This window comes from Narcine bancroftii, chromosome 14 (assembly GCF_036971445.1).
Source record: "Narcine bancroftii isolate sNarBan1 chromosome 14, sNarBan1.hap1, whole genome shotgun sequence".
Lineage (NCBI taxonomy): Eukaryota > Metazoa > Chordata > Chondrichthyes > Torpediniformes > Narcinidae > Narcine > Narcine bancroftii.
The window spans coordinates 69,923,733-69,941,999 of record NC_091482.1 but is presented as its reverse complement, the minus strand read 5'-3'; the positions used below and the strand labels follow the sequence as shown (position 1 = coordinate 69,941,999).

The window sequence follows — 18,267 nt, the reverse complement described above, 5'->3', positions numbered from 1 at the left end:
TTCTGACTATTGAATATATCAGCCAGCAAGTTTGAGAGTTCTGCACTTTTTTCATCAGAACCCTGATGGTGCTGACACCCAGAAGGGTAGTTGCATGAGGATGATGAGGTTTCCCATCAAACTTCAGCCTCGTCTAAAAGGCACATTAGAACAACAGTTAGAGCATGGCAAAGACCATCTAGGACCTCAGCCATTCTCAATCAGGGCTCTACGATCCCTTAAGCCACAGTACATTTAAGTAAAATCCTTGCTTTCTTTTCTCCTCATGGAAGATATTTTTTGATTTTTTTTAATGTAGTCAGTAGGAGAGAAGAATGGAAGAAACCAAAACTTGACTGCTTCACTGGGAAGGGAGCCCATAAACTTTGAGCAAAGTCTTTGGAGGGCCATAGCAAATGCAAGTATGAGAATGGCAGAAGATTCAGCCTCAGGAAACGTAGCCTTCACTCTTGGATCAGCAGGGTCAAGAAGAGCTTTTTACCTGAGGTTGTGATCCTACTGAACCTTAAATCCCAGTGCTGAGTGATCCTGCACCCACATTGCACTGTCAGTACTTTTATAATTGTTTGCTTGTTGAATGTACTTGTTTTTATTTGTAGTTATTTGTATATAGCACTATTTTTTTAAACCTGGTTGGATGCTCATTGTATTTCATTGGCTTTGTATCTGTACTTGGTAACAATGACAATAAAGTTGAATCTAATCTAATGTAAAAAAAAGAGCAATTGCTGATATAAATTTTTTTTAAAAATTGCAACTTTGAATAGTCAAGCAAAAAAAAACGTGAAAATAGTTTTTGACATTATTAATAGTTTTCTGTTAACAATGGTTTCCACTGGTTGGTGAATAAGTAACAAGGAGATACAGGCTCAGGAAAATAAATTTACACAACAGGTTTATGATCAAGACAAAGGAAAATATAGTATTTAAAAGGAACTGGGTTACATATTTAAAATGAAATGACATGAAATTATGTAAGAAATGGATAGGAAAATAAAGTGTAGCCTCCATTAGTCATTCCAAACACTTGATATTAGAATGTTAAATTGCTGAGAATGAAAGATTCTAAATTGTGGTTCCTACCTAATTGTTTACTAATAACATGCCAACTGAGTGATCAATGATGCAGACTCCTATTTGCAATAGAAATGGGAGATTAATAGGAGTAGAAATGTCTGCATGGTGTATTGTATGTGTGAAAAACGTGTGTGTGTGTCATTCATTGTTGCACTTGGTCTCTCTGCCAAGTTTTTGAAACTTAGAGCACTCAAGACTTGAACATACTAACGGAGTGGGGTGAGGTTATTGAGCAAGTGTTATGCAGATTGCAAATGTTTGGCGTTTACTGATTTACTAACTTTTCAGGATACAAGTGGCACTGACAAGGTCATCATATTGTCCATTCCAAACTAACTTTTAAACTGGAGCACTTCCAGTGTCGCCTTTGGGGAGCGACATCCACGATTTGGATGTAGCAATGATGAAAGAATGGTATTCTATTTCCAAATAAGAATGATGCATCTTGTAAAGCTCACAGATTTGGGAGGTGGAGTAGGAGCAGCTGGGGTGAGTAGTTGCAGTGCATTTTGTGGACTGCACACACTACATTCACGGTGTTATGTGAAAAGTTTCAATGTGAAGATTAATGAAAGCAGTGCTTCCTTAGTTCAGAAAACTCAAATCAATTCTGTTGTGAGTTCTAATTTGCAGACATTACAAGAGAGTCACCTATCCCACTGTTATCTGCACTCAATGCACAAGTAGTTAACGTGTTGTATTCCATTTCTGACATTCAGATCCATTGAAGTCATTGGAGCACAAAGGCTCCTGTATCCCATTAGGTCTTTCAGGGGACAATTTTCCAACTTAATTTTCTCTAACCCTGAGCTTTTTATAAATGCTGATTGGACAAGCAGTTGTGGGATCCCGCCAAGGCAGAGACAGTCAGTTACCCATGGGAACTGCACCAGGTCTTCTGTGACAAAGGAGCTCTCGTACTGATGGTAGAGTTGCCATTAATGCAATGTAGTGGTGCTGTGGGACTGTCACCAAAAGGATCATCTCAATGCACCAGAAGCAAGTGGGTGAAGATATTGTTGTGGAACATTTCTCAGTTTTGTACTTAACCCAATTATTTGAAAAATTGAAATGTTCTTACAACAAGTAATGTGTACTTTGGAAATATAGCAAGACCCCTGTTATCTGGAATTCAAGCAACCGGCAGCCGCAAGCAACCAGAAAAAAAAATAGCGGGAAATAAATTGGTTAAAAAAAATTACGGTCGTTTAAAATTGGCGTGCCTCACCGTTAGTTCACCAAACAACCGGAAAATTAATTTATCCGGCATCTACCAATCCACATAGGTGCCAGATACCAGGGGTTTTGCTGTACCCATTGAAAAGTTAACACTATCTTCAATATTTTCAAATCTTTCCCTTTTTTAGTGTCATAAAGTTCTACAGCACAGAAAGAGACCCTTGAGCCCAACTTGTACACACCAAGTTAATCATATTTGCCCATGGACCATATCCCTCTAAATCTTTCCTATCTCTTTACCTGGCTTGGTAAAAATTGATCTTTCTTTTCAGTGTAACTATGTGCTCTTTTTATGGCCATATGAATGTGAGAGATAACCTGTTAGACTGCTTGCAGAAGAACCATGAATACTACAGCACAGAAATAGGCCTTTCAGCCCTCCAGTCTGTACCAAATTAGGAAAATGCCTCGCCCCCTTGACCTGCACCCATACCATAGTCCATCCACTTCAGCTTGTTTCATCACTCTACATGAAAAAAATCCCCAAATATTCCCCCTAAACATCTTACTTTCCACCCTTACCCCAAGTCCTTATTTTTGGTCTCACCTAACCTCAATGGAAAAAACCTTTCTAGGTAATGTGACAAATGAAGTTAAATTTCCCTGTCTGAATATATTTTAAATATTACAACTGGCCCTGCCTCTTCCGCTGTCTCTGACATTTAACTTCCTCTCCCTCCGATTTAATGTCTAAAAAGCATCAAAATGCTGGAAGAGAACCAGATAAAATCTCAAAATTCTGCTGCGTGCCGAAAGATTAATTAACATATAAATTTTATCCATTCAGAGCTCACTTCACTTTTCAAACAATTAAAATTTATCTCTGAAAATACAATACTTCTGTGTAAAACATGGAGGTGTTAGTGAGATAGCCCATTAAACTTATTCCACCATTCAATTAGATTTTCTCCACCCCTGTTTCTTCCAAAGGTAGAATCTTTGCTGTAAGTGCAATTTAAGTCACATCAAATGGACATACCACACCATTGTCAGTGTAGCTAACAAATATAATGGGTAGCTTGGTGGTACAGCAGTTAGCAATCCTCTCTCACAACACCAGCAAGAGGTTCACTTTCAGCTTCCAGTTCAATCCTGACCTTGGGTCTGCCTGCGTGGAGTGGACGTTTTAGCCATATCCGCTTAGGCTTCTGCCAGATCCTCTGACCATCTTACAGTTGCTGCCTCACTGCTCCAGTGACCCAGCTTTATTCTTGGCCACCCGAGCAGTTCATGTTGATTTTGCATATTCTCCCTGAGACTGGACGGGTCTCCCGATTACTCCAGTTTCCTATGCACTTTGTAGGCTAATTGCTTCTTATATGTTGGTAAGCAGTGAATAAGGGAGAAATTGATGTGATGGGGGAGGGGGGGGAAAAGAATAAAATGGGATGGTGTTGGATAAGTGTAAATGGGAGCTGATGGATGGTGGAAGCAGTGGTTTGACGAGCCAGTTTTCATGCTATAGAACTGTACGACTGTTGTCAGACTGCAGGGAGGTAGGTTAGGGAGTTAGCATTGAAATGATGGGCTGAATGGACACTTTCTGCATCATAATAAGCAAGGTTACAGATTGGTGGGTTTTAATTAGTACTGAGAAGAACTGCATTGCAGAATATTCATCCATGATAAATCTGAAAATCTAACAGTAAATGAGAATTTAGCTTATTGATTAACCATGAAGAAGTGTTTTGGCTGTGAGCCGCTTTCCTGTTGTAAATTTTTAATAAATTGCCAGCATTTAGGGATGTTCAAAGTTAGCTGAATTTTTTAGTTGGCATGTTTGTTTATCAGCATCTCTGCTCAAATCAGTCATGCTCACATCAAGCATTCTAGTTTGCTCCAACTCCCCCTTTCCAGGGAGTAATTGCCTTCCAGACTGGCTCACAGCGGTTAAACACTGTAAACCAATGCACATACACACAAACATTGTTTCTCCAACAATTAAAACATGACAAAAAAAATCATGTTGTTAAATAAAATATGCACCCACTGGCTTCTAAGAAAATCTCTTCAGTTTCTTATCAACTTTCATTTGATTTTACAAAAATATAAATAAAAAACAAAAATTTGTCCTCAAATAAATAGGTGGTAAAGTACATTGTGCCCGCTGATTTAATCTGTTTCCCACATTTGGTCCCATTCCCTTCATTGGAACTCAATTTCAGAAATAAATTATTTGAGATTTTCCATCAGACTCACATTGTATTGAACTTCTCATGTGCGATAGCAAACCTGTAGTCTCAAATTATTTATGTGCACTTTATGGACTTTGTATGGTGTGTTTTTGTGTATATGCATTGGTCTGGAGAGACGCTGTTTCTTCGGGTTGTCAATGAACACTCAGATGACTTGTGATACCAATTTTCCTGTGAAATCAACATAGCCTGTGGGATCTGACTAGGAATCCTTGATCATGTCATCATTCAGTCCAACCTGAAGTCTTGCACCAAAAGGTAACTAGAATGGCACAATTTTGCTCAAGATAGGTTGGTAACTCCCCCACTCGCTGTTTACTTATTCCTCAGGAGGCTTAATCTCCATTAATCCAATGTGAGGCTTGGCTCCACAGGTCAATCCAATATCAAGCACAGCATCCAGAGAACAAATGCACCAAGGAATGGGTCCTCACTAGCCATCCAGTTGCTGACTGTTAATTATGCACAATGTAACGTGGTGGATCATAAAGCAAAGAAAAGTATTTGTACTTACATGTCTCTGGATGCTTCCCAAGGTTGTGGGCTTGCCGGAAATATTGGGGATTCTCAATCACTGGGATCCGGGTCATCCCGATGACCACTGCATCTGGTCCAACGTCCATGGATGACGGTGTGATAATCCCATGATTGATGTGGTGGAGAGGGCTGCCAGAATCTTCCTCACCACTCATCACAGCCACAGGGCCTGGAACAGAACAATAGGTGTTGCTCATTTCCTTCACCAGGATTATTAACAGAGATCGTACATGGCTCAAACTACTTGCTCCACTGATTTCACCCCAGGCACTGTCAATGTAACAAAGCAGTAAATGTACCATCAGTTTTCAAATATTTGACCAAGATACAATTCCCTCTCATTTTGACTAATCAGATTTCTCCACATTGCAGATGAAACGATCCTTAAGCAATGAAGCTGACAGTTTCTAGAACAATATGGTTACATGAATATGACTTTTCAAGCAATCTTATTTATCATTTTATTTGTTTAACTGGCTTGAATAACTTATGATGCATCACAAGTTGGTGCCTTAAAGCTTATGGATAAAGCAATGGGTCTGCCTATCTTAATTTGAACGCATACACTGGGGGAAAATAAAACCCTTTTAAGAGTTTAAAATGTCTGTGTTCAATTTAGGTCTCCTTGGGGATAAAGGCTACTCACTGATTGACAAATTAAGGCTATTTTTTTCCTCAGATATTGTTTAATATTAGAGAAGTTGGATTGATAGAAAGTAAAACTTCGTGGAGCTGATGTGGTTTCTTTCAATTTCAGGGTGAGGTGAGTTGAACTGATCTACCTTTTTGAACATCTGACAGCTCAAACTATCCTTTGAACTCACTTTGCATTCTCATTCTTTTTTTCTAATATTTTTATTAACATTGAATTTACACATCCAAAAATACAGAATACATACAGATATTTGTTAAAATTCAAAAAGATACATTACATTTAAATCATATAATTTCATCCAAGGTTCCCCACATTTTAATCAAACAGGTTATAAACCCATGACCAAGAAGAAAGTTGTTTGGCCAAAAAAAAGGAAGACAGAATTCTTACTGGAGTGATAAATTACCTCATTAGTCAACATTTCTATGTTCATAACAAATCAAAGATTATAAAAGTAACTCAAAAAGGGTTCCCACAATATTTGAAAATTTGCATTCAAATCGGAAATTGAGCATCTAATCTTCTCTAAGGGATTTGGTTAAAAATTAACTTTAAAAAGTGCAGAGAAAGTTTGAAATACTTCAATCCAATATTTCGCAAGACTCTGACATGTCCAGAGCATGTGAATTCATGAAGTATCTCCACTGTTGCATTTATCACAATGAGGAGATACATCTACCTAAAAATGAGATGATTTTACTTTGGACAGTGAGCCCGATGGACTACTTAAAATTGTAGGAGAGAGAGGCGAGCACATAAAGAGGTGTTAACCAATTTGAAAATTACATTCCAAGTTTCTTCAGGAATTAAAAGTTATACGTCCTATTCCCGGGTTTTTTAAAATTTTATCTGAGGGAGCCTCTCTTATTCTCAACAACATACCATAAATGTTAGATATTGAACCATTATAGAAAGGTTGTAAATTAAATATCACATCATTTAATTTGTATCAGTCCTCTTAGGAAATGTATATAATTGAGATCATAAAAAATCTCTAATGTTTGACTGAAAGTCCTGGGCCATCCACAAAGTGGCACTTTCTGCAAGAACCTTGCACTAAATGGACTCTCTGCATTAACAAGGAATTTGTCCAAATCCATTGGTGTCTTTTCTTCCTTCCTCATCCAAGTGTTGGAATCATTTGTATTTGAGAGTCTGATGTATAAAGCCTCAGTCATCCACCACTAGAGAAAAGTGTGATTCTCTGCTACTTCAACAATGGGTGAGTTGCCATTACCGTGTCATCTACTTTAGCACTCCAGTGTTACAATCAGCATCGCCACACTCCATCAATGCCAATGTTCTACAAACTCCTCTGGAAAACTCCATCACTGGCAAAATTGTCCACAATGTGTATTACTGAACTCCATCATCGATAATATTCTCTACAACCTGTGTCTGAGAGTTCCGTTGAACATCCTCTGAGTGAGCACAATCTGTATTTGGGAATTCCATCACTGAGAACTCTCTTCAGAGTCTCTGTGTTCAAGAATTCCAAACCCAATTATATTCTCAACATTCTGTAGTGCCAATAGTTTCTACATTCTGCATTAAAGAACTCAAGCATTGACACCACACTTGATAATCGACAAAAGTTGTTCACCATCATTACTCACTGTATTGCTGCCAATGCAGTCTACATTATGTAATAGGGAACTCCATCCTTGAAATTACCTGTCATTCTGTATTGGAGGAGTCCATCGCGACCATTACTCTACGATCTATGCTGGCCAGTGTTTGCCATAATCTGTATCAGAGAACTTCATGACTGACAACACTCAATGACCAATACAGAAGCACTCCACTGCTCATAACACTGTCTGTAATTATACTGAACATTCACTCAGTAGAATTCTATTTACAGTCTGTTAGGGAATTCCAAGACTTCCAATAATCACTGCAATCTGTATTGGAGAATCCCACTGCTGATAACATGTTCTATCTATATTGGAGTACTTCATTGCTGTGAATTAATATTGGTGATAACTCTCCATTGCCTAGATGTGCCTGTTGTAGGTAGACCATAAACACTGAAATTCCTCCCAATCACTCTGTCATCTCAAGACACACGATGCTGCAATTTGGATCAATAAACAATCTTCTGAAAGAACTCAGTGGGTCGAGCAGCTTCAGTGGGAGAAGGGGCTCAAGCCCAAAATGTCAACAGTCCTTTTTCTCCCACGGATGCTGTATGATCTGCTGACTTGCTCCAGCAGATAATCTGCTACTCCACCATCTTAATCTGTTTTCCAATGAGCTTTGACTTTGTGCGTGAAATAGTAATGTTTTCCCTCGTCAACCTGAATATCTGCAGTTTTGGTTGCTCAACTCGAGGAAGGATATCATCAAAATGGAAACAATGCAGAAAAGTTTCACAAGTAGGTTACCGGGACCAAAGGGCTCGAGTTAGAAAGAAAGAACCGGACAAACTGAACCTTTTGTCCTGGAATATAGGAGGTTGAGGGGTGACCTTATAGAAATATACAAGACCATGAGGAGCATACTGGAAGTGAAGTGAATAGTCTGCAACTAGAGACCATAGATTCAAAGTCAAAGGGTAAAGACTTCAGAAGGAAGTCAGGGGAACACGGCCCAGTCCTCAACAAGGCTCAATAGTGGAGAAGGGTTAGGGTTAACCCCCTCCATAAATCTTCGTCCGCGAAACCAAGCCAAAGAAGAAGAATCCTCAAAGATCCCACCACCCAGGCCATGCCCTCATCACTCTGCTACCATTGGGGAAAAAGGTACAGGATCCTAAAGACAAGTCCTCAGTGGCACAAGGACATTGTTGGAAGAGTTTAAAAATTGGCGCTTCTTCTCCGCTGCCATCAGATTCTTGAATAATCAATGAACCATAGACACTGCCTTACTTTTCATGCATTATTATTTTTATTTTTTGTAATAACGTTGTAACATGGTTATAATCTGAATGTCTGCCCTGTGACGCTGGTACAAAACACCAAATTTTGTGACTTGTTCATGACAATAAATTCTGATTCTGAGGACCCGGGCGGATTGGGCAATGGTGAATGATGTCCCATGATTTAAAAAAATGTAGGCAAAAGGCCAGTTGGTTTATCATCTGTGGTTGAGAAAATGCTTGAAGCTATCATTAAAGAAGAAATCGCGAGGGATCTGGAGCGAACTGGATCCCTCAGGCAGACAGAACATGGATTCAGCGAAGGCAAGTCCAGTTTGACAAATTTTCTAGAGTCCTTTGAGGATATAATGACCGTGGGAGATAGAGGGAAGCAGAGGGACGTTGTTTACCTCGATGACCTCTTTCAATTATGGAAACATTTTAGTTTGATGATCCTTCATATCATTCTTTATTATTTGTAAAGAAAAATACCTTGGCAATTAATCCCAAAGCAATGCTGGAGGGATGGTACCCTGCAGGGTATGAAAGAGAAGCTACACTTATCCAACATTGTCAGGTAGGTCAGTCAAGGTACTGTGAACAGTCGAACATGTCTTGTACAAAGCCCTTTCCTTGACTTCATCCACCATGGTGGTACAGTGAGGGAGCACAGGTAGTTTGCAGTTTGTAGAGTGAATAAGCATCAAAGAAGGTGGGTAGATGGCAGGAAAATGAGTTGGGATCAGGGAATGACGAACAGAGCTTAAGGGTCAAATCATTTGGGATTTCATAATAGGATTTTGGAGACATGATAATACAAGTCAATGGGATTGTCTTAGTAGGGCATCTTTCTTGGCCTGAACGAGTTGGGCTGAAGACCTCTACGAATCCACATCAGGGTGAAGGTGGGTAGTGGAAAGGGGTGCGGTGGAGCCTGAGGGACAAACATTGCAGGACAAAGGGGAAGATTTAAAGCACCAGACCCCACAGCCATAAATCTGACCAGGCAGATCCCACACAGGATTTGCTGAAGCAGGCTTCATTGTCAATGCACAGGCCCCCTTTTGCATAATTGACACTAACATACACAACTGAACTTGATTAAAGCAGCATCAAAGTATGAATTGGAGATTCTTGTGTGAATCAAGGCATCTCTGAGTGTTCAACCTCATGCGCAGAGAACCAGAAACAATTTGATATCATTAAACAGTAACAAAGATTGGTTTCTCATCTAAATATTGTCACTTCACATATGTCAATGTTGCTATTGTGTTAGATCTCTGAATTGTAACCTGTGCAGTTCCAAAGGGAAACCACAAAAGAATCATTTGCAAATAAGAACATTTTGTTTATGGAATATAAATGAATAGCACAATGAAAACTACACTTAATTGTAGTTTTCAAAGATGAAAAATGTAATTTATTTCCAAATTCTGAGGAAAGAAGAGGAGGTATTCCATGTAATGGGAGTAGAATTTCACTCAGAAATTGCAATGGGTAGTGCTAACATGAAAGAAGTGGAGGTATTCCATGTAATGGGAGTAGAATTTCACTCAGAAATTACAATGGGTAGAGCTAACATGATCATTCCAGAAACGCACACCAAATGTTCTGTCTTTGGCTCAAATAGCACTAAAATTGACCTAGCCTTGCAAATTTAACCTTTCCTTTCAAGTTTAATATTCATCTGCACAACAAAGAACAATAAATCTTCCAGAAATGTTTAAGAACAAAAAATAAAGGTTGCATTTTAAAAACAATCAATAATACTCCTCTGAGAAAAAAAAGGTTTGGCCCAGCTTTACAGTATTGATGCAGTTGGAAAGACGAATCATCAAAATACACATGGCTCCAAGCTCATCTCAGAGATGCTAATTTTTAAAATTAATTTTTGGGATACAACACAGTAACAGGCACTTCTGTCCCACAAGCCCATGCCACCCAAATACCCCAATTAATCTACTACCTCCGTAGATTTTTGCAAATTGTGAGGAAGCTGGAGCGCCCGAAGGAAACCCACACGGACACGGGGAAAACGTACAAACTCCTTACAGACAGCGCAGGATTTGAACCCACAGGCGTTGTAATAACCGCTGTGTTATGCTGTGCTGCACAGGATCAGCTATACTGCATTTCAAGAATACAGTGGTATGCACAGGCGCCAATTTTTAAACTCTTCCAACAATGTCGCAGAGGAATAAAAAGCCCTGGAGAGTAGGGAATTTAAAAAAAAACGTTTCATCAGCTGGAATATGCTATTGGAAGTTAACAGACACAAACTATGCTAAATCGTTGATAAAAAACACTAAACATTTATATTGAGTTATAACTAAACTTTTAATGATGTATTAAGCCATAATCATCATTTAACAACCACTCTGACCCTGTAAATGGAATTTCATGTGCATGGACTTTCATTGTTTCATAAATATTTCAAAGTTTTATACACAGAATGTTAAGTAATTCTCATTTCAGTTTTTTAAGAAAATTTATGATCTTTCAGCTGTTATTTCTTTTGACCTTGCATTTTGTAAAACGTGTCGCTATCACTGTTGGTGACTTCACTGGACAATGAAGATTTTGCTTCCTGAACACTTTTGGGTGCATTTTATGGATTTTCAGCTCATCATGAAAAATCACCTTAAAATGTTTCCATCATGTACTGTGTTCAAGATTTTACATGTTTTTGTGTTTTCTTGTTAAATTTTAAGTCTATTTCAAACATACAAAACTATGAAGTGCAACATGTCGTTGAAAATTCATTTTCTGCATTTGCTCTTGGACGTCTTCCCTGCTGATCTGGGTGCAGTCAGCGACAAACACGGTGAAAGGTTTCACCAGGACATTGAAACAATGGAAAAGCAGTATCAGGGCAACTGAAATCCAAGAATGCTGGCCGACTATTGTTGGACACTGACATGAGAGGCATCAGATGCTGAGTACAAACGAAAATCAGCGGCGAAACATTTTTAGGTCACTGAACTAACGCAATGTTTCAGCGTCATTATTTCATTAAACCTGCTAAATTTGATAAAAGTTATATAGGGTTTCTCCACTTCGTATATGATACAGCAAATCTGAAATCATCTTTGTGTTCAGTTTGAAATTGTCCATTAAAATCCCTAATTTATTTTCAGGAAGCAAACCTTTTGAAAAAAAAAAATTGTTGTCCAGTGCTTCTACACGAACTATTGCTTCGCCACTGAGTGCAGTTTGATTCAACTGCATTGGTTTTGACCTTGAGGATTTTACAGCTTTTGTATTTGATAATTGTGAGCCTTTTTTTCAAAAGTGTAAACACTACACACATCTGCTCCTTCTCCCACTAACACTCTGCAATTACAGGTATCAATATAGGTTGCCCTTTTTGACACCTCTATATTCCTCTGTAGAATTTAATGTCGACGTCCGTCCACTCTCTCTTGAGTTGAAGATACGTTCAACAAGCTCACAATAACCTCCTGATGTTTGGGTTCTATTCCTCTGCAGAGCTCTACTGTCTCACACACACTGATCTTTCATCTCCAGTAACTGATATTATAGCAAGGCTAATTCCATCTGCTGCATGTAATAATATCATTTATATATATTGCCACGGTTTTTTCCCCTCGGCAGTCATTAAGATGACATACAGTGATGTTTAAGAATCAGAATATTACTAAAACTTTAAATGCCACTGGTACAAAAGCTTCAAGAGGAGCATGGACACCCTGTAATAAACTTTTAACAATCTTGAAAATAGGATAAAGCCTTCTCAGGCTAAAGCAAATCTTCATAATTATCCAGTTAAATGATCGTAGCTTTGCTGAGTGTCAAACAAATTTCATCTGTTCCCTTTCTTGACTTTAATTCTCCTGAAAACACAGTTAAGGGCGCTCGAACGACCGGGCGCTCGAACGACCAAGGTTCATCCAAGTGAATTTTGCCGTGAGTTTAGATGGTGATCTCTTGAAACATATGACATTTCTCAATTGTTTAACAGGATAGGTGCATTTCCTGAGAAAACTGAAGTGGGAAAGGCAACATGCCACCATTATGTCAACCTTCTACAGGAGTTTATTCGAGAGTTTCCTGGCTCGCTGCATCATGGTGTGGTACAGTTGATGCAGAGAATTGGATCAGAAGTGGCAAAGAGGATCCCTCTTCCCCCCATCAACATGATCTACTGGGATCATTTTCTGAAGAGGACATGCAAAATCATTGAGGACCCCTTCCACCCTGCACTCGACATCTTTCAGCTGCTCCCATCAGGGAAGAGATCCAGGAGGATCAGAGCCAGCACCACCAGGCTGAGGAACTTCTTCCCATGGGCAGTGAGGATGCTGAACGACCAAAGGAAATGCTCATATTTCATATACACAAAACAATATTTATTTATGGGTATTAATAGAATACTTTTCCTGCCTATGTACTGTTTGTCTGTATGTGTGTTATATCTGGTTGTGTGTCTCCGTGTTTTGCACTGAGGGCCAGAGAATGCTGTTTTGTTAGGTAGGCAGATGACAATAAACTTGACAATTTGAGATAAGCTTTCCCCTGGCTGTGTTGTCGAGAACAAAGATTCCTTCATCCATAAAATAGTGAATCTTTGGATTTCTCCATCCAAGAGAGCGGTGGAGACTCAGTTATCCAGTATATTTATGAAAGAATTCAATAGATTTTTGGATGGAAAGGGAATCAATGGCTAGGGGGTTAATGCAGGAACATAGGACTGAAGTAAAAGATCAGCTACGACTTGATTTTGTGGCACAACAGGCACCAGAGAAATGGCTTCAATCTTCAGCCAATAATTTTCAATACAGGCAAGTATTTCTCAAAGTTCCCATTAGCAGAGAGTTTTACCAAATTAGCTCCCAGCTATTATTGTACTCCAATGGAGAACCAATATTTCTCCTCGTAACTAAGGAGGCGGCATTCACACTTTTCCTGATCCCCGTGATTCATACTCTCCACACACTGATCAATTAACAGTAGTTAATTAATCTCATATTTGGGAGGTGAGGAAAGCCCATGTGATCACAATGAGGATCTGTCCATTCAACAGGAGAGTGTGCTTCATTAAATACATTTTAAAGACACATATATTTTTGAGCAGTTAAGGGTTATGGGGACCAGGTGGATAGTGGAGGTGAGTCCACATGTTGATCAGCACAGGCTCGGAGGAAGAGCAGGCTCGGTGACCAGAGGACCTTCTTTTGCTCCTGTTTTTTTTGTTCTGATGGAAGGCAGCACTGGAAATCAGAATCGAACCCTACGAGGCAGGAGCTCTTGTAACTATGTTTCCCTATTTTAGCATGGATGCTATTACAACATGAGTGACCAAGGCTTGAATCCGACACTGTCTATGAGGAGTTTTTGTATGTTTTTTCCTTGTTGGCATGAGTTTTCCCCTGGTGCTCTGGTTTCCTCCCACCCTCCCAAACGTACAGGGATGGAGTTTAATGGGGTGTAATTTGGCAGCACGGATGTCTTTTTAAAACATTTTTATTGATTTTATACACAAAAAAAACCAAGCCAGTACATAGTTTAGGTGGAATGCAAAAGGTAAGTAATTACACAAATCAACATTTTGCATCACATCCATAATAATGTAGCAAAAGTAAATATAATATATAATGACAAAAAAAATTAAACATCCAATTAATCAAAACCCCATCTCCCTACAACGCTGACGGCAGAAAGAAACAACAATAAACTTCACTCCTAAAAGTGAATGAAAAAAGCCAACAAAACTCAGATTATAAAATAGGCCAAAAGATTGAAATAATAATCTAAAAATGGACCCCATAGCGTTTGGAACATTATCTAGAATTATTGATTGAATATCAAATCTTTTCTAAACTTAAACAGAACACATCTTTCAGCCACTGAGCAAGAGTAGGTGGGAGGGTGCCCTTCCACCCAAGTAGTACAGCATGTCTGGCCAAAAGAGTGAAAAACAAGATATGACATTTATTTGGAGTCAACAAAAATAATCTTCCCCCGATGTACTGAAAAGAGCTACCAAAGGATTCAGTTCTAACTTTATATCAAACATAAAGTTTGGAAAACATCCTTCTAGTACTTCTCAAGATTAGTTAGGACAAAAACATTTCTGAATCAATTAAGTATTCCCCCATTATCCTCGGATGATAGAATGAGTTTCGATAAGCCAGGAAAAATCAGAAAGAGCACGATGGATGTCAATGGCTAGGATGATAGGTGGACCTTCTTCAGGTGCATGCAAGTGGCTAGTTTCTTAAAGGTAAGACAATGTGAGGTATTTTATTCATTGTTGATAATGCAATAGTATTTTGTTACTGCATTAAACATTTCAAACACAGTAAAAAGTTGTCCCAAGTTGTTTCATGAAATCTCATCAAATGGAACAAAAGCAAATGAAATTTTGTAAGGGGATTTTATGTTTATTTAAAATTTAATTAGACATAGGCGAAAGGGAGTGAAATCAAGAAGAGATTTAGGGCAGCACAGTTGGCATAGATATTAATGCAATGCTATTACAACGCCAGCCATCAGGACCAGGGGTTCGAATCTGGCATTGCCTGTAAGGAGTTTGTACATTCTCCCCATGTCAATGTGGGTTTCCTCCCACCGTTCAAAACTTCTGGTGGTTATAGCTTAATTGGGTGACACAGGCCCATGGGCCGAAAGGGCTGAATGTCAAAATTTTAAAAAAGAATCCAGAGCTTGGGACTTAGGTGGCAATGATGGCACTGTACCAGAGTTATATCTTGATGTATTTAGGAAAGTTTACTTCATGATACGTTCACCTTTTGAAAGCACAGAGGCTTGTTATCAAAGATAACACAGATCTATAAAAATATCAAAGGAATACAGTAAAAACCAATGGTATCTGGAATTCAATCAATAAGAATAAAATGGTAGGTTTAAAATTGTAAAAGTAAATGTTCTCTGAAGTAACACATAAACCTTCAGTGAAGATGGGAGCCAATATTCAGCCAGCGGAGGGAGGGCCTTGGTCGGGCTTTGCTCATAGCAGCTGTTTGAATAAAGTTGTGTGAAACAGCGATGGGGTCACCCAGGATGAAGAATTGGTTGATGCCGCTCACCGTTGGGGTGACTCTCTTAAAGTGTTTTCTTATTCCTGCTTATTAAGAGTCACCCCGGTCAGAGCTTTGTCTGCAAACTTGAGGGGGTTGGGGGTGTTAATTATCTATGTTATTGTTTGTCTTTCGGCTAACTCTGTGGAGGGAAGGAACCTGCAGATCCAGCAACAGTTAAATGTTTTCAAAGAATGTGACTGAAAATAAAGTAAAATGCTTTAAGATTTATATATTCATGCAAGTGAAGTTTGTTCAGTGTTAGTATATAATAGTGTGTTTTTCTTATAAACTGCTTATTCTTAATGCAGGAGTATTAATTGGGCATTGAAGGAGTAAGTCTCAAGCAACCAGAAAATGCACTCAGCCGGCATCTACCAATCCCCATAGGTGCCGGATACCAGGGGTTTTACTGTACAACAAAGCTATTCTTAGCAAGAAAAATTTGAAATGTATATCTCTTCTAGCTCTCCTGCATGTACTTGACATCCTCTTCTTCTTTGGCTTGGCTTCGCAGATGAAGATTTATGGAGGGGTAATGTCCACGTCAGCTGCAGGCTCGTTTGTGGCTGACAAGTCCGATGCAGGACAGGAAGACACGGTTACAGTGGTTGCAAGGGAAAATTGGTTGGTTGGGGTTGGGTGTTGGGTTTTTCCCTCCTTTGTCTTTTGTCAGTGAGGTGGGCTCTGCGGTCTTCTTCAAAGGAGGTTGCTGCCCGCCAAACTGTGAGGCGCCAAGATGCACGGTTTGAGGTGATATCAGCTCACTGGCGGTGGTCAATGTGGCAGGCACCAAGAGATTTCTTTAGGCAGTCCTTGTACCTTTTCTTTGGTGCACCTCTGTCACGGTGGCCAGTGGAGAGCTCGCCATATGACACGATATTGGGAAGGCGATGGTCCTCCATTCTGGAGACGTGACCTACCCAGAGCAGTTGGATCTTCAGCAGCGTGGATTCGATGCTGTCGGCCTCTGCCATCTCGAGTACTTCGATGTTAGGGATGAAGTCGCTCCAATGAATGTTGAGGATGGAGCAGAGACAACGCTGGTGGAAGCGTTCTAGGAGCAGTAGGTGATGCCGGTAGAGGACCCATGATTCGGAGCCGAAGAGGAGTGTGGGTATGACAACGGCTCTGTATACGCTTATCTTTGTGAGGTTTTTCAGTTGGTTGTTTTTCCAGACTCTTTTGTGTAGTCTTCCAAAGCCGCTATTTGCCTTGGCGAGTCTGTTGTCTATCTCATTGTCGATCCTTGCATCCGATGAAATGGTGCATCCAAGATAGGTAAACTGGTTGACCGTTTTGAGTTTTGTGTGCCCGATGGAGATGTGGGGAGGCTGGTAGTCATGGTGGGGAGCTGGCTGATGGAGGACCTCAGATTTCTTCAGGCTGACTTCCAGGTCAAACATTTTGGCAGTTTCCGCAAAACAGGACGTCAAGCGCTGAAGAGCTGGCTCTGATGGGCAACTAAAGCGGCATCGTCTGCAAAGAGTAGTTCACGGACAAGTTGCTCTTGTGTCTTGGTGTGAGCTTGCAGGCACCTCAGATTGAAGAGACTGCCATCCGTGCGATACCGGATGTAAATATTGGATGACATCCAATATTGCAGTATATGTGCATTGTACTTTGCACACCTCACTGACAAAAGGCAAAGGAGGAAAAACCCAACACCCAACCCCAACCAACCAATTTTCCCCTGCAACCGCGTCTGCCTGTCCCGCATCGGACTTGTCAGCCACAAACGAGCCTGCAGCTGACGTGGACATTTACCCCCTCCATAAATCTTCATCCGTGAAGCCAAGCCAAAGAAACTTTGCTTCTGTAGACAGTGAGGGATCTCACATTCTCTGTAATCGGTGAATGGCAGCAGTTAGTTCAAAAAGCTGTGGGTGGACCACATGAGAAACTGCTTCTCAGGGCTGGAAGAAAACCTGGAATTTTTCCCTTAAATGTTCCCAGTGTTTCATATATTATGACAGACTTCAAGTGGGAGCCAGCAATTTTTGAAAGGGAAGGTTTCCCTCACAGAGCAAGGCATCATTTTGTAATTTTCTCTGAAACATCTCAACATCTGTCAAGCAACGGTTCTCACAAAGGGCATGAGCACAAATGGATGTATAATTTTTTTTTTTCTGGAGGCAGTTAAAATATAGCACAGCATGAAATTTCTAATCAAAAGAAACCCATAGTCCCTAATCCAGTACTAAATGACGTGCTTCTCTCAATTAGAAAAGCCAATTCTGTCCTGAAAATATTGAATTGACATACTGCAAGGGAAACACCCGTATATAAACTAGCCCACACAATCTGAACCTTCTCATCGTAAACACAGGCCAAACGCTGCACGCACTCAGTCTGACCTCACAAAGTTGATGGGTTATTTTCTCAATGGTCGACTTAACCCTCAATGTAATAACTTGGGAATCGAAGAACCACTGCAGTTTACAGCTTCAGATTACTTGAAGGGCCTTGGTATGGGAACAGTGCTACTAAATGGATCCAAAACCAAAGTTCCAAGTTCAGATTCATTGTCAGACCACATCCCTGACATCACATACAACCCTGAGACTCTTTCCTGGTGGCCAGGCAGAATTACCACTTATCGGTAGTGCAGAAAACTGTACTCAAGCTACATATACAAAAGAG

General features: G+C 39.8%; 1 protein-coding gene across 20 annotated transcripts in view; it reads right to left on the bottom strand.

The window, feature by feature from the left end:
- Positions 1–18,267, bottom strand: part of LOC138749886 (NT-3 growth factor receptor-like) — an 894,662-nt gene that overhangs the window by 280,010 nt on the left and 596,385 nt on the right. For all 20 annotated transcript variants that reach the window (XM_069911895.1, XM_069911896.1, XM_069911893.1 and 17 more), the window contains one exon: positions 5,026–5,217. In XM_069911895.1, coding sequence (XP_069767996.1) covers positions 5,026–5,217 — 192 coding nt within the window. The remainder of the gene's footprint in view (positions 1–5,025; positions 5,218–18,267) is intronic.